The 15984-nt window shown below is 50.9% G+C and overlaps 1 protein-coding gene and 1 long non-coding RNA gene across 2 annotated transcripts in view; one reads left to right on the top strand and one right to left on the bottom strand.

Moving 5' to 3' along the window:
* Positions 1–15984, top strand: part of Timeout (circadian regulator timeout) — a 366583-nt gene that overhangs the window by 153632 nt on the left and 196967 nt on the right. Inside the window, exon 16 of the mRNA XM_077706142.1 lies at positions 762–861. Within this exon, the coding sequence (XP_077562268.1) occupies positions 762–861 (100 nt within the window). The remainder of the gene's footprint in view (positions 1–761; positions 862–15984) is intronic.
* Positions 1–15984, bottom strand: part of LOC144178363 (uncharacterized) — a 146786-nt gene that overhangs the window by 99905 nt on the left and 30897 nt on the right. The gene's annotated exons all lie outside the window — the stretch shown is intronic.

The following is a 15984-nucleotide window of genomic DNA, read 5'->3' as shown; positions in this document are numbered from 1 at the left end:
GGGCTGGCATATAATTTGGATTTTGTCGGTTACGAAGCAGATCTGTTACGGGCTATATCGACTGGCAGTCTTCTTCGTTTGTTTACTTTAAAGACTATGTATAGTCTCGAAACGACAACAAAGAGGGGGAGGGTGGTGTACACGTACAGGGGCGTACGGGTGTACCTGTACACCTGGGCATCGAAGCGGTTTCGCTTGTACTGCGGGTGTCTGCGCCTTCGAAATGTTTATTGCGGCAGCGTGATTTGTGTACGTGACGCGAGCATGTGGGGAAATCGGGAGGGGCCAAGTCCATAGGAATGTGGGAGGGAGAGGGAGTCCTGCGCACTGGCGGCGCTCTTGAAGTCGCTGGAACTTTACGCGCGCTGTTTTCGAAGGCTGCTGCGCTCGTTCGTTGTCGTTTCTTCTGCCGTTCATTCGTCAAACGTATCCGCTTTCAAAAGTAGCTCGCAGTAACGCAAGCAAAGATGGGATTTTTGTTTCCAGTTTGTCCCGTCTGATTAATTGTCATTGTTTATATAGGGTTTTTTACTCTAAAATCAAGGCAAACGCAAAATCACGATCAATTTTTAGGTACTCAACTAGACAGCTCATCTTCAATAAAAAGGGTGATATCCTTTTGGGATTGAGCGTCGCGCTTGACACAGCGGTTCTTGCGAATGTGGTTTTTGACAAATCTTGGTATTCATCGCCGAACAGCCAATGCCTTCTGATTTAACGTAAGCTGTGCTTCTTTATTTTTTTCGTTTTTCCCCCCTTAGAAAATGAAGCACCCGACGCCAGGGAAGAAGAGGACGAAGAGGAAGCTGAGCGAGCGGAAGAGAGGGAGACGGAGTTCAACTTTGAAGAGTTCATTGCTCGGTGAGTGACGCCGATCGCTATTTCAGTTTTGAACCCTTACGGGAACCTGTAAAGCCGCGTACATCATCCAAGTTACGGCCAGTAGGCGGTATATATCAGAATCTGTCTCGTCAAAAAGCGCTCCTTTTTAACGATGCTCGGCAAACGGGATTTTAATCTCCCACCAAGAGCAGCGGCGACGAATGGGACAGAAGGCGTGGCGGGAAGCAAACTGGGATACAAAACGCGCTTTGTTTAACATATCGAACATGGCGTGCCTGCCGCGGGCGGTAACGCCTTCATTTCAATTTTATTTACGCTTTCAGTAAAAACTTCACGGGCCATCACGGAGTCTCTCCACATTGTGCGCATTTGTACTGCCTTAAAATGGTAACAAGCTTCACTGTTTCATTTGCTGCCGCCTTCTTTTTGCGCGTGCTGACTGGAAGTCTGTGCACTAAGTGATTCCTAAGGGAGGGTCTTCTCGTCCTGCGGCGACTCCGGCCCGCGGTATGCTCGGCGTTCGTCGAGGGGACGCCGACCGACCCTTCGCTCCCTGGACGCTTGGGAAGTCGGGGCTCCTGTCGAAGCGCACTGCAATATCGGACTACCCCCGTCGGACGAAAACCCCGCCAGAGGCGACAGCCCTCTCCTCGTGCCGCTTGAGGCACGCGCGCGCTTCCCGCAATTTAGATATCGAGCATTGGGCCCGTGCACGGAGCGGTGGGTCGGGGGAGGGGGAACGCGCGCCAGAAATGCCGCGCTGGAATCGAGAACGTATACGCCGGAAAATAGTTCTCGGCGTCGGCCGGTGGGGTTAGGGGAAGACTTTTCCCTGTTGCTCTCGTTTTTCTGCTCACTCTTGCCTTCCCTCTTCGCGGCCGTCGTGGACGCTGAAAGGCTAAATGGGCCCCGGTGGAAAGCGGGGACTCCATGCAAAGAAGGAAGAATCTAACGGGCTTCCACTTCGCACGGCAGAGGCAAACGACAACGCGAGGGACGAAGCAAACAAACAAACAAACAAACAACGGGTTAAAGCAACACCTGCGCTGTAAGAAGACCTCATACCCGAGGCCCATGGCCTTATTTTTGCGAAGTAATTGGTTTGACGAACGCTATTTTCGGTGCCGCTACGTGCTTACATTTTTTTCTCTTTTAACACGTCGATAACGTCATCAGCAAATTGACTGCGAATGGCGAATCTTTGCCCTCAAGCTTCGTCCTGATTGTGCAGTCGTAGGTAACGGGATACGCGGCAAAAGTGGTCCAGGAAGGGGGCACTTTAAGGGCGACGATGCCCTTGCGAAAGCTCCCCTGGGAGTCGGCGTTGAATACGAAATACGCTTGCCTTCTTTCGCCGGGCGTCTTCTTGCCCTGCGTTTCCCGCGTGCTTTAATGTCGGAGAGAGCAACGCCTCATAGATAAGGCGGAGAGCCTTAGCATAACACCCTCGCCGCTTTTTGTGACTGGCCAACGTAACGTTGCACTTGTGGTTTCCTTCTTTTTTGTCTCGGCGATTCCGCAGATAAAGGAGCGTCCCGCTGGACCCGTTGTAATGATGTAGCACGGTGGCCTTTTCTTTATCTCTGTGGCGACGTCCACAGGAAGAAAGGAATAAAGCTCCGGGACGAGCATATATTGGATACATTTCTGCGCTCTCTCCCGCGGGACTCGTAGAAGTCACCTAAGGAATGTTTTCTATGAGCCTCCTTTTCCGGCCCGCACACGGCGCTTCTATTCGCGCTGGCTTTGCTCGAACGATGTCAACAGCAAGCCCTTTTTTTTTCGCTGCGTTTCCTCTGGCAGCTTGTTCTGTTTTACGTAAGCGCGTAAATTCGGCAGGCCTGAAGTGAACAGGAAAAACAAGAAAAAAAAAACAGAGTTTATCGTAATGCAGACCGATACAGTAAAAAGGATTAGGGTGGCTGGCATCTGCTCGTAATTTTGGCTTTGCAGCGTGCAATTCGCGCAGGCGGAGATGTGTGTCTACCGTCGGCTATAAGAGCTTGCCACGTGTGCACTTTTGTTGATTGATTTGATTGAGGTTTACTGCGCTGTCGCTGCACAGGCGATGAGGCGCGCCGTAGTGGAGGGCTCCAGATTAATTTTGACCACCTGGGGATCCTTAACGTGCGCCGAAACATCGAACACGTAAGCGTTTTCGCCTTTCGCCTTCGCCAGAAAAGCGGCCGTCGCTGCCGGGAGCGTGCAATTTTGTCGTGAAGGAGATCTTGACGAGGTTTGGTCGTCCGGGAACGAAATGAAAGTTGAGTGTGTACATTATTTGGCGCCCCTACCGTTTAGACGCTAACTTTTCCGCCTTGACGAATAATATGTCGGGCTTTAAGTATCTGTTGCGGTCTCTACGTACCCCGATTTCACTATATACTACACTGCTTTTATTTTCAACTACGCTGTTTTTTTCTTCCAGCGTGTACAGCGTATCGTTGCAGATTTCGCTAGGCGGGAAATACAAAAACGTCTTCTGCGTGCAAGACAAAACAAGCAAAACAAAATAATGGAAACCTTGCGGAACACGCGCGCACACGCACACGCACACGCACACGCACACACACACACGCACGCACACGCACGCACGCACGCACGCACGCACGCGCGTACGCACACGCATACACAACATCGGGATAAACTCACCACTCGTAGGAATTGATACGAACGTAAACATATATACCAAAAACGCAGCTTAAGGGTGTGCTGCTGTCGCATCACTGTCGCTCCTCAGGAGGAACTATATCCACCGCCTCCGCTGAGGTGGCGCTGGATCGCCGTGACGTCGCGACGTGTCGTGTCGCCATCGAGCGACGGGCCCGTATAACGCACGGGTGCGCTTTTACAAATTCACAACGCAGTGCCGCAAACGACTCTCCGTGCTTGCCTCCCGGGTGTCGCTCCGTTACGACGCGTCCCGGGGACCACGGGAAGACGCATGGCAGCCGTCGTGTCTCCGCGGCCGCATCCGCCGCCCCGCTGCTTGCTCGCAGGCGGATGAGTGACGCACCAGCGGCGCGTGGTCGTCAATAATGGAGCGCGTTGGCCCCGCCAAGCCGGCGGCGACTGCTGGCGAATTCATAGCGGTCCCGTGCGCCATCTGCGCGCTCGCTTTTCGCGACGCCCATTAAGCGAACAACCGCTTAGCGGGAGTCCCCCACCATGAATATTTTCGCTTACAAGCGCCCAGCACTGCGTGGGCCAAGCAGTCAGAGAAAGATAGCATAAAATATTCGCGAGCAGATTTATGTGATCCCATAAAAGGAGGCGTTACGGAGCAGCTGAAAATGCCATTAAGCGAATGATCACTTAAAAGGAACGTGCGTAAAAACCTTCGTTCCCGGTAATTTTTGAAATGCTTTGACGTCAGATGAAAAGTACTTGAGGCGACACCAGGTGAAAACACTTGCTCGTGTGACTGCAAACTATGTGTCAGTATACTCGCTGTTTTAATCATTAAAGCGTGCCCCTAACTATTTCTCCGACTTCATCATGACACGTTGATGTTTCTTGGGTATATAAACAGGGAATAAATACGTACGAGGCGCTGGTTAGTTACTGGTAAGGTCGCATTGTAAGACATACGTAATTCCGGGCATTTGTTTGCGTACTTCTGCGGGGATTTTCATTGCGATGTCACGGCGCGATAGGCGGTAACGACGAGGTTGAAAGGAAAGATGGCGAAGTCGTTTAGTGAATGAGCTTTTGCGGGGCAAAAGCCTGCCAAAAGCGCATTTCGTTGGGTCAGATATTAATTTTCGCTGTATGGCCGAACTGTCTTCATTTGTTCATTATTTTAACGCTAACGGTATTGTTATGATTATCTTCGAACATTTCGCTAGTGTGGTCGTTTTTGATTTTGCCCCGAACAGGTTTTTCACTGACGTCCGTCATTGAATGCATTAGATTCAGGGTCTTCCTACGTCGTTTCGGGCGTCCGTCTACTTCCCCGTTTCCAATCCTACTTCGTGCGTAATTCTTCCTTCCCCGTATTAGGCATTGTTGCTCCGAGCTTTTGGAATGTGTAATCTTCAGCAGTGAGATCACGGGACGGATCGATACATCCACTGTAACTTGTATAAATAAGGTGGTTGATTCCTCTCTCGTAGGAATCGGTAAAACACGAAAGTGAAATGGGCAGCGAAATCTGCAGCTGAGCATGATTTGCGGGTCGGCGGCTGTCTTGTGGGCGTGCTTCGTGAGCGACATCCTGCTGGCGGGTCGGTTCGGCAAAGATGTACTGGCGTCATTTCCGTGACGGATATGACGTCAGTCAAATCTATGTGTATCACGGCAAGTAACACTTTCGTGTTAAAATATAATACCAGAAAAACGAACAACCCTAAGTATAACGTACTCTTTGGTTCTAAAGGTTGCTTCCCCGCAAGAAGACCCTGTGTGCAGGGGTGCACCCTTTACAGGCCGCTAGCTTCGTTGTACTGGCGTCACTTTCGTGACGGGTATGACGTCGTTCAAATGTTTGGGTACCCGGGAATAAAACACTTTCGTGTTAAAAGAATTAGTGACTCAGAACAACGTTAAAGAGCTATTGTACAATACGCCTCCACCGTTGGAATGCCGTATCCCTCAATATTGAAGCATTCTCCGAAAACTTCCCAGGAAAAGAACATTTTGGAGACTTCTTTTGAGGGCGAAAGGGACGTTCATGTCAGCCACGAAGCGAGAGAGAGAGAGAGATAGAGAGAGAGAGAGATTGAGATCGAGAGGGGAAACGCAATTCGCGGAGGCGGCGGGTGTGAAGATCGATGCAACCGAGACACACTAGTAAGAGCAGAGGGCAATCTGGGATTGTTTTCACCGCCGCCTCGAGTGGTCACTTTTCGCGGCGAGGCAATCAGGGCGTCGTTTTTATACCGACTCCAATGGTGGCGGCTCAATTCGATTCGGCTCTCGCGACTGATCCGGCTGTGCTGGGCTCCGTGCCCTAAATCATCGACGCCGCGAAAAGAACACGAAGATGGTGAAGAAGATGGAGAGAAAAAACAACAACAAAAGCTTAACTTCGGCCGTCGTTTTAAGCCATAGTGGTTATATGCCAAGCAAAAGTGCACTGAGTGGAGCGCTCTCTCTCTCTCTCTCTCTCTCTCTCTCTCTCTCTCTCTCTCTCTCTCTCTCTCTCTCTCTCTCTCTCTCTCTCTCTCTCTCTCTCTCTCTCTCTCTCTCTCTCTCTCTCGCTCTTTCTCTCTCTCTCACGTGATGTCTGTGTCGTTTTTTTTTTCTTTTTCTAGCTTCGTTGGTGATTGTCGCCACGAGATACTATATATATATATATATATATATATATATATATAGATAGATAGATAGATAGATAGATAGATATATTAAAGAGTGCAGTCGCGTTTGCACATTTTCACTGTTACCCATGCGGTTTATCTCTTCTTTTTTTTTCCTGCCTCGCTCTTCTTTTGGCGGCCAGTACTACTGCAGCGCTTCTTGCTACAGCGTTGAAAAGCGCTTAGTTGAAAGCCTACGAGCACATCCTATTTCCTCTTCAATATTGAACTGCCGGGAAGAAAAGGGAATGGGATGTGATGGATGGCTTGCTCTATTATGCACCGATTTCTCTCCGTGCCTACGGCATTAGAGTTTTACTTAAGTGCGCTTCCGCGTCCGTCGCCTCTGCCTGCTCCGTGCCTCCACCATCCCGGACCTCTCCATCCCGCCGTCTCGGGGAAGGGGCGGGCGGACAGTCCCCTTAGATTTAATACCGCACATGCGGGCCAGATGGCGTCCCTTCTCGTTATCTTTGTGCGCTTTGATCAGCAGCTTCGCGCTTTGGCGAGGACTGCGAGTTGTAAAAGTGTTTCTTCCAAGGATGCGCCGCCCGGAGGTGCGTAGCTGTTTTCGCGTTCCCGTTGGCGCGCGCATCCCTCAGGAGGGCCCCACGTCGCTACTCAGCTGCTCTGCGGAGAAGCGCACCGCAGATGGCTCGGCCCGGAACAGCCCGTTTCAAGCCTTTGAATAAGTAAGCAAGGTGCGCGCTGTGCTGCCGGGAAGATGCTGCCAGGTCGGTGTAATAACTCGAACCGCTCCGCCAAACTTGGCGCTGGGCACCATGAATTCGGGATCACGTGATCGCCCACTGCGCCGCTTCTTCGCCCTCCCCTCCCTAATTTCCCCAAACTCCGGCTGATGCGGCGCTCGCGTTGTGTGCCCGTCGTCCCTTCCTTTCCTGGCCAAGGGTGGTCCCGGGCCAAGGCTTAGCAAATAGGTCAGTCTCGAGAGGAGGGAAGTGGGACCTCGCGTTGCTCGGTTGCCTAATAAATATTTACAGTGGTTGCCGGATGGCGAGCGTGCCCATGTATGCAGCGCCTCTCGGCGAGCCGTGGCGAGGCGCTGGGTCCCTTGCATTTTTCTTCCCCTCTGCGCCTAGCTTCGTCGTGGTGCCCCCCTTTCCGTTCTCCTTTATTTCTTTCGGCCTCGTCCAAGTCTACCTTCCTTAAAGTGAGATGTATGACGTCCCGGTCCCTTGCGGGTCGAGATGCACTCGCAGGCCTGACGTCCTTTGTCGCTGCTTCCTTCGTAGGGGGGATTATTTGGCTGTGTCCTGGGCGTTTTACGGCGGGATTGTTTGCTTGGCTCCGTCGCGCGAAGTTTGTACCGCAGGATGAGCACGCGGCGTTCAATTTTGCGCCGAGACAGGTCGTGAATCTTGCAGGCACCCCTGCGCGTTTCTATATAGCAGAGCGGGCCGTTTTTGTCCTTGCGGTTCAGCGGGAGCGGAAAATGCTAATCAATCACTTCGGGTAGTAATTATGGCGGTGTCGCTTTACGCAGGGGGTTGAGAAAGACCCAAGTTCCTGTGATGGCGTGCCTTGTGTGTAACTTTCGCACAAGCTGTGTATCTAAATAATTCAGAACAAAGTTATCATCTTCTGGAAACAGTGTAACCCTAGAAGCGGCGAATTCGGAATTGACAGTTTCGCGTTTTATGGCACGTCCAAAAAATCGCAACAGTTACGGTAGGCGCATAAATGGCCACATTCATGTCATTTTTGTGACTTTGGAGGTAACTTGCGCTCGTAAAATTTTCTGTAGGTGGCGCTTGCGTACTTATTCGTTAATCTGAAATAAAAAAAATGCCTGCCTTAGGTTCGATCTTAACTTCGATCTTTGGGGAATTGCACGACGAGCTCAATGCGTTGGTGCCATCACAGAGGACACTATGGTGAATATCGGCTAACACCTTCCTCTGCTATACGCACACTGTGACCAGCTTCCGCGGAAGCAGCCGTTTCCCGTAACGCGAGTAGGGGGTAAGCAGCTGGACATTAGGAACTGCAGGCGGTCTCATATGTCTCCATGAATATTGACTTTATTGGCCGACGCACTCTTGTCGTCGCCATTACCCTTTTCCTGCTTACCATTTCCGTGCTTGCCAGTTTTACTTCGCGGTTCTTAGTCTCGCTGCTGTGTAGAGCTCTCGATGTCGCCGCCGTCCGACCCACCCCACCGAGCCGCCGTAATAACAGTTTACGCCGCAAGATCGCGCTCTGTTCCACACTATTTCCAGCTCGGCTTCGCCTCCAGCGTTCGTCGTTCTTCGCTGGCGTGAGGGTAGAACCCGGGTAGATCCGCGCGTTTTTTTTTTTTTTTTTCTTTCTTCTTGCCTTGTACGTCCCCGCAGCCTAATGCGTGAGCAACAAGGGGACGGGTCGTTAGCGTCCGCGTTCCACGTCGGCGCTCCCGTGCGCGAGGGCACTCTTGGGGACCGCTAGAGGAAAAGGCCACCGCGGCGCCAACCCCGGCCTCCGTGAGTGATTCTCTTCATTCTGGGGGTGCCAAACCGCGCGGCGGCCGCAACTTGGCCGTCATATAAACGCGTCGCGCCGTGGGGGAGCAACCGAGCTGCTACGCCAGAATTTTCCTGAGATGGTTGCCTCGCTTTACGCGGGATTAGGGAAGCCCCGCGGGAGGCTCGCGCTTCTGACAAGGGTTCTTTCTCCCTGAGAGCGCGATAAACGCTGCGTGGGGTTCTCTTCCCGGCCTGGCGGCGCGAGCAGATGGCTCCTTTGCGGCACAGCCAACTCGCCCCGGCGTACGCGGGCGTGCGTGACTGCAGCGAGCAGCCAGCCCTTTCTCTGATTAGGCAGCACGGAGGAGGCGGATTACGGGTGCTGGGACAAAAGAGCGAATGCCGCTCTCGCGGTGTAGGCGTCGGCGGGCCTGGAGTGAGCTGTTTGGTTCCCGGCACTGTGCTCTTCGCCTCCCCAGGGGGAAATTCGGGGAATCCGCGCGCCTCTAGCGGTTCGGCGTTTCTCTTTAATGAGAAAAAAAAAAAAATATGGGGAAAAGGACCTTCGTCTGCCGAAGAAGCTGCTGGTGTCAGAGCCTCACACGCCAGATAGCTCAGATAGCCCGCGCACGTTTCGTGTATTTTACGCCCAGTGTACCTTGTGGGGGCTATAACTCATAATTAGGCGCGCGAATTTCATCTTACACTCTCGAAATATTTACGCATGCGGAAAATGGTGGCTGCATGAAAACTGCATGAAGGAAGAGACGGTTCTTCAAGGTCCTACTATATTGTGCATTAAAAGGACCCTGCAACAGTTCTGCTCTAAGCTTTCGCCTTTTCCTTCCTGCCTGGATGCACTGCGAAAGCTATAGTTATAGCCAACACAGAGCGGCGCTACGTGGTTTGCTCGTTGCAGCAGTTAAGTCTTCCTGTTCGTTCTTTGAGTTCGTTGCCATTTTCTAAAAGCGGCTATCGAATGCGTTCGTTGCTCCAACTTAAAACGAAGCCTGCCAATAGCTGCGATACCGTTCGAACGAGGTCATCCCAGCTGAGTTTGGGAAAGGAGGAACCTTTTAACCAAGTTTTTTTAAATAATCAGATGAGCATAGAAAAGTAGTATTTGGCTTGGCTGGGTACTACCGTAGTTGTGATCACTTAATCGACGCACAGAGTGCGCTTTTTGACTACTCTCTGAAAGCATTTCAGACGTAGAAAAATTTAAATAAGTGCCGTAGGGCCCCTTTTTTAAAAAAACAACCAAGATTTCGCTATGACGTATTAAACACTAACTAACGTTTACATCACTACAATTTTAGAGCGTAACAAGTTCCCTTTAGAACGCTTTCTGGCCGTTGCTAATGCCAGAACTATATTTCGGGCGATGCTTAAAGAAGCCTCCGCACTGTTTCTTCACCTCAAACTGCTTTTCTGTTCTGCCGCTGTGAAAGTCTTTCCTCATCTTTATTTTTATTTTGGATAGTCATAAACGGAGACCGGAACCTCTTGCTTTCTTGATTTTGCGGAGCAAACAATTCTAGGAGATCTAAGAGTTCTAATTCTAACCATCCTCCGTTAAGCCTTGGCGTGAAACAGTGCAGAAACACAGGACGACAGCACTAACACAGACGGAGCGATGTGTTAGTTCTGTTAGTCCTGTCGCCCTGTGTTTTCGCGTGGTATCGCGCCAAGTTTCGTACCACCTAGTGCACCTTCAATCCCTGTTGCCGCTAAACCCTCTACTTATGCTCGAAAACAATAGTTGATAAACACTGTTATGTTCGTTACTTTAATAACCACGATGCAATTTCACGGTTCGATTCTGCAATGCATGAAATTGTCTCTTGTTTCCTCTTGGTTTCTTTCCGGAAACTTCGTTCTCTCTGTTTGGCTTAATGATTTATTTGTGTAGGGTTTCGTTGGGTGTAGAACAAAGTTGAATTTCTACCAGCTTAGGTTCCAAGGAGAAAATTTTGCCTATCTCTGGTCTTTGGACTGTTCCTCATGAATGTATATGATGGTGTTGTGACATCGCGAACATTTATTTTTCATTTGTCTGAAGTCTAGTCAAAGGTAGCTATTCGAAGCATCGCAATCTCAATTTTTCTCTTAGTTGTTGCTCGTTAAACAGTTATGTTCTAATAATGGGAACGTTGAAAGTCATTGAAAAGTGGCAGTGAAGTATTGATTGAAGGTTGAATAAGAACAATTTGAATACAGTGTAGCCCGGTTATAACGAAGTTGGCGGGAATCTGAAATTACTTCGCTATAACCGCTTTTTCACTATATCTGGTCTAAAAAATCAAACATTATGCAGGCCAAGAAAAAAAAATTATTTACACTTTCTGAAAAAAGCGATCAAGGGTCCCTTGCGCGCGTTTCGCGAGCGTGCGTTTCAGAACACGGTGCTCAACGTTGTCCAACAGATCGCAACTGCCCGGTTCAGAGCACATGTACACCCGGCGTCAAAATAAGCCGGGGCACGCGAGCGCGTGGCAAAATGCATTGCCGCGACATCTGACGTTGCACTTCTGGTGTCGAGACATCGATGTGCGCGTGCGCGTCCAACCACGCTCGCTAGCCTGTCTTTTACTTCGCTTCAAACGGTAGTACTGATCACATTCAGAGCTTGGCGCCAGGGGTCACTTTTATTGCTCAACATGTCTTGCTCGTACACGCTTCAGCGGCCGAGGGTGATAGTGAAGATGCGTTGCTCGCCCTGCCCTGCTATGACAGATAACTAATCTTGCCCGTCTCGCAGTGACAAAATTGTGTCCCACATATGCTCTCCCACTTCGGTATTTCTAACAGCGACGCTGTTCTTGGGCTGGGCTTGACTACAGCCTGACCTTGTATCGTTCTACGCTCCCTCTGGAGTTCCCTGCAAAGCGTTTGTGTTTGCAGGTAAAGCCGACTTTATGAAGATCGGCGGAAGCTTGGTCTTCGTAAGCTGGCCTTCCGACAGTGCCTGTTGCGCAACGAAGCATGGAAATCTACGCAGCGAGTATGATTAAGGAAACGGCTTTAACTCATCTGCTATTAAATGTATCCAAAAACAAGTTCTATGATACTATGCTGATAGGACGATTATACCGCTATACCGAGTTTCGTTTGCTTGTCGTAATTAGGTAGTGAAGTTGTAAACGTTGGAGAATTAATTTGTTGTCATTATAACGCAATCTACGGAGAGAGATTGCCATGTATTGGAGAAAACGGTCGTAACTGCGGCTCCGCGCTGTTTCAGTAGAAATCAATCACAATCGGTGGAACGAGTTTTAATATTTTGTTCTTAAAACATGCAATTGGTTGTTAACTAAGAATGAGCACACAAACAGAATACGAACTTAAGCGAGAAAAAATCTGTTTTATGAAGGTGGGATGAGACTTCACCTTGCACACGTTCCGAAACAATTAAAGAAGGGGAAACGGGAGAAGAGTTCGGCGTGGTCCTGGGTTTGAAAAAAAATTAACAAGAAATTTCGTGCCCTTCCACTCGGTGAATAAGGATGACCATCAAAGCTGCGGTGCCGAGCCTCGAGTCAACGTGAGCTTTGACTGGGTTCAAGTGGTGCACGAAGCAAAACACGTTTGTTTGTAATTTGCGATTCAGAATAGTTCCTGGTTAATTGACTGAATGAACTTTTGATTAACAAGAGTTTTCTTCCGGTGGACAAACATGGGGCTGTCCGTTTCCCTCCCGTACAATCCCATATGCACTGACAGCGGACGAGAATTACACAATATTTACAATTTCACTGTGAACCATGCAATTTTGAAAAATATAAAACCCGGCTTTGTGTTAGATTCGTCTTAGCGGCTAGTTGTCATATAATTTGTTTCGGTATAGTTTCAATGAAACAAGCGTTAGAGCCACTTTCTGGGATGGTATTCCCTCCGAAGATTGACTTGATTCACTGTTCAACAGTCGATCTGGGAAAGCCATCATACAAAGACCAAGCTTATAACGATCCCCTTAATGTATGCTTCACCTCCTAACACAAATGAATTGCTGGGAAGACATTTTAGGAAACAGCCCTTTGGCGCCCTTCTCTGGGCTTCGCCGCGTCGGCGTCGTCGTGACCGAGCGAACGATTGGAAGACCGACGAGTGAAGGAAAGGAAAGGAGGAGAAAGTCACGAAATTGGGAGGGGAGTAGGTTCGCCTTGGTGACGCGAGCCAGCGCTCTCCGAAAGTGTGTGGTGGGGGAATGGAAGGGGCAGTATGCTGTGCCCGCACGAGGCGCTCCACGCTTGAAGAAAACGTGAGGGGGGCGTTCACGCGACAATGACGTGCGTTCGCTTAATGCTATGTTCAGACTAAATACGTAACAGCCGTATCGTGAGCTATGGACGTAAAAAAACGGCGTTGTACACAGTTCGGTTGGCTGAGACGTCAAATGACGTCATTACTTAAAGATATTACGACAATTGCGACAACACTTCGAACCCGGCCTAAGACGCAGTTCTTGTCTACATCTTGTCTACATTCTTGTCTACATTGCTCTATTACCGGAGACGATCTGCTGGATCCTAGCCATACACAGCTTTCCTGTAAAAAAGAATGCAGTATTAAGTGCGAATGCACTTTATAAGCGACCCTGAATTCCGGCGACCGCCGTCCGTCCACATAGCAACAGCTGCGGGTGCGCGCGCTCCTCGTCTTCCTTGGCAACGGGGGGAGATGGGCGCGCGCTGCCTGGCCGCTGACATGGCACATACCCACGTGGGGGATTGGCCAGGAATCGGGCGTGAGAAGGGCTAGAGTACTGACACGAAATTTCAAAGCTGAGATCCGCTCTAGCAATCAAGTACAACGACAACACAAATAGGTGTCTGTGCATGGCACATACCCACGTGGGGGATTGGCCAGGAATCGGGCGTGAGAAGGGCTAATGCACCCGCTTAAAGGAGTACTGACACGAAATTTCAAAGCTGAGATCCGCTCTAGCAATCAAGTACAACGACAACACAAATAGGTGTCTGTGAATAAATGCATCTTTCTTTCTTTGTAGTTGTGTGTGTGTGTGTGTGATCTCTCTTTCGCGAACATTACCGAACCGCGCAAATTCAACTCGTGCATTCGCACTTTCACATTCTTCCCCTCGGGGAAATGCGGGGAATTTTTTTAAAACTAAGATAGCAGTCCCGTTTCCATGTATCCTTTGTCAGAGCAGCGCAGAGCGAGCAACGCATCTTCACCCTCGCCCTCGGTTGCTGAAGCGTGTGCGAGCAAGAGGGGTTGCCCAAAGAAAGTGGCCCCTGGCGCCAAGCGCTGAATGTGACAACCGTTGCCGTTTGAAGCGAATGAAAAGACAGGCTAGCGAGCGTGGTTGGACGCGCACGCGCACATCGGTGTCTCGGCACCAGATGTGCAACGTCAGATGTCGCGGCGATCCATTTTGCCACGCGCTCGCGTGCCCCGCCTTATTTTGACGCCGGGTGTACATACACAGCGTGTCGACAGCTGCGAGAGCTGCTCCGGTGGTCCCAGGCTGAGGCCCACCAATGTCGTCACCGTCGCCGAGGAACGGCTATCTGCGGCCGTTCCCTTTTCGGAGACGCTAGCGGCGGGTTCATCGGTGGTGAGCTCCTCCGTTGCGACGAGGTCTTGATCCGCCAGGGCAAAGTCCAGATAATCCAACCCGCTTGGGACAAGGCTCGCATTGCCCGCGGCCTCCCACAGCTGCCCCAAGCTTGTCACTGCCGCGGCACCATCCGCTGCAGCAGCATCGATGTCTGCTTCTGCTGTTATTTCTTCGGCAGCGCTGCTTCCCCGCGAAAAACCTGCTTTCTCGAAGCAGTGTAGAATGGTCTAAGACTTCACGTCCCGCCAGGCTCTGCTTGCGAAAAATACCGCCTTTACTGGCGGCACCTTCAGGTCGGCATCGTTGTCGGCTGTACGGATGTCAATGAGCAGACGCTAGATGACGCGGCGGCGATAATGCAATTGGAAGTTTGCTATCACTCCCTGGTCCATCGGCTGCATCTTGGCGGTTGTGTTCGGAGGCAGAAAAAGTACCTCGACAGCGCTGAGATGTGCGTTAACATGGTGTGCGCTGCAATTGTCCAGCAAGAGCAGCACTTTGCGCTTCTTCGCGGACATTTCCTTATCAAAGTCTGTCAGCCACTTCCGGAATATCTCATCCGTCATCCACGCCTTTGTGTTGTGTGTGTACGCGACAGGCATTGACAGCACCTTGGCGAAGCCCCGCGGTTTCTTGGACTTGCCGATGACCAATAGCGGCCGCTTGTCGGAGCCGTCCATGTTCGCGCACACCAACACTGTGATGCGATTTTTGCTGCCCCCCCCCCCCCCCCCCCCCCCCCCCCCACGCACCTATCAGTCTTCGCCGCTAGAGTTTTTGCAGGCAACAGCTGAAAGAACAGACCCGTTTCATCAGCGTTGTAAATATCTCTTTCGGTGTGTGTCTCAAGAATGCGGCTCCTGTGCTTCACCATCCAACGCTGGAGACCGTCCTCGTCAACGGATGCAGCTTCCCCGACAATGCTCTTGCATGTGATCCCATGGCGGTCTTTAAATCGCTGCAACCATCCGTTGCCTGGGTTGAAGTTCTCGTGGCCGACAGCAAACCCCAGACGTTTGTCCTGCCTAGCAGGATCGGTCCATTGAGCGGGACGTTCTTGGCACGAGCGTCTACAAACCATTTGTAGAGCGCCGCTTCCGTTCACCGCTGCCAACGTCGTCGTCGAAGACGGCATCAATTTTGCTTGCATTTTTTATGATTGTCGCCAAAGTCGACTGTGCTATGCCGTACTTCCGCGCAATGTCGGTCTTATTAATTTTCGGCCGAACTTCATCCAAAATGGCACGTTTCACTTTTAGAGACAGCACTTTTCGTTTGGTCGTCGATGAGGTATCGCTTGACTCGACATTGTCGTAAAGTTCGCCGATGCACATGGGCAGGCCTAGCTGCAACCGCGGCAAGTTCAAGCGCGCTGCGATAATCTGCTTTTCACCAGTGAATAGAGACAGCACGAGCGAACGAGTGCTTCTGCTGCTCAACCGTGGTCAAGTCTAAGCGCGCTGCGATAATCCGCTTTTCACCTGTGAACAGAGACACAGCACAACATGTGCCAACGGCTGCTTCTGCTGCTAAGACTGAACTGACTGAACACCACGAAAGAAAGAGCGGCTTTGTGTGCGACAGGTTTGCGCGGAGCCGCTGGCGGAGCGCCGCAGCCAGGCTTAGACAGGCCTAGAGTTACTGTTACAGTAACTCTAGGCAGGCTTAGGTGGTGGCGCCATGCCGTGGAAAAAAAGCAGTTTAGGAGCGCACCATGGCCTCCGAGATCGGCTGCCGGCGGCACGCCGCCTTCAGCCGATCGCGGAGGCCGTGAGCGCACCAACTTGCTTCGCTT

The sequence above is a fragment of the Haemaphysalis longicornis genome, unplaced genomic scaffold, assembly GCF_048455015.1.
Source record: "Haemaphysalis longicornis isolate Haplotype H1 unplaced genomic scaffold, Haemaphysalis longicornis Haplotype H1 scaffold_4, whole genome shotgun sequence".
In the NCBI taxonomy this organism is placed as follows: Eukaryota; Metazoa; Arthropoda; class Arachnida; order Ixodida; family Ixodidae; genus Haemaphysalis; species Haemaphysalis longicornis.
The sequence above is the reverse complement of the archived record's forward strand: the minus strand, read 5'-3'. Positions and strand labels throughout refer to the sequence as shown.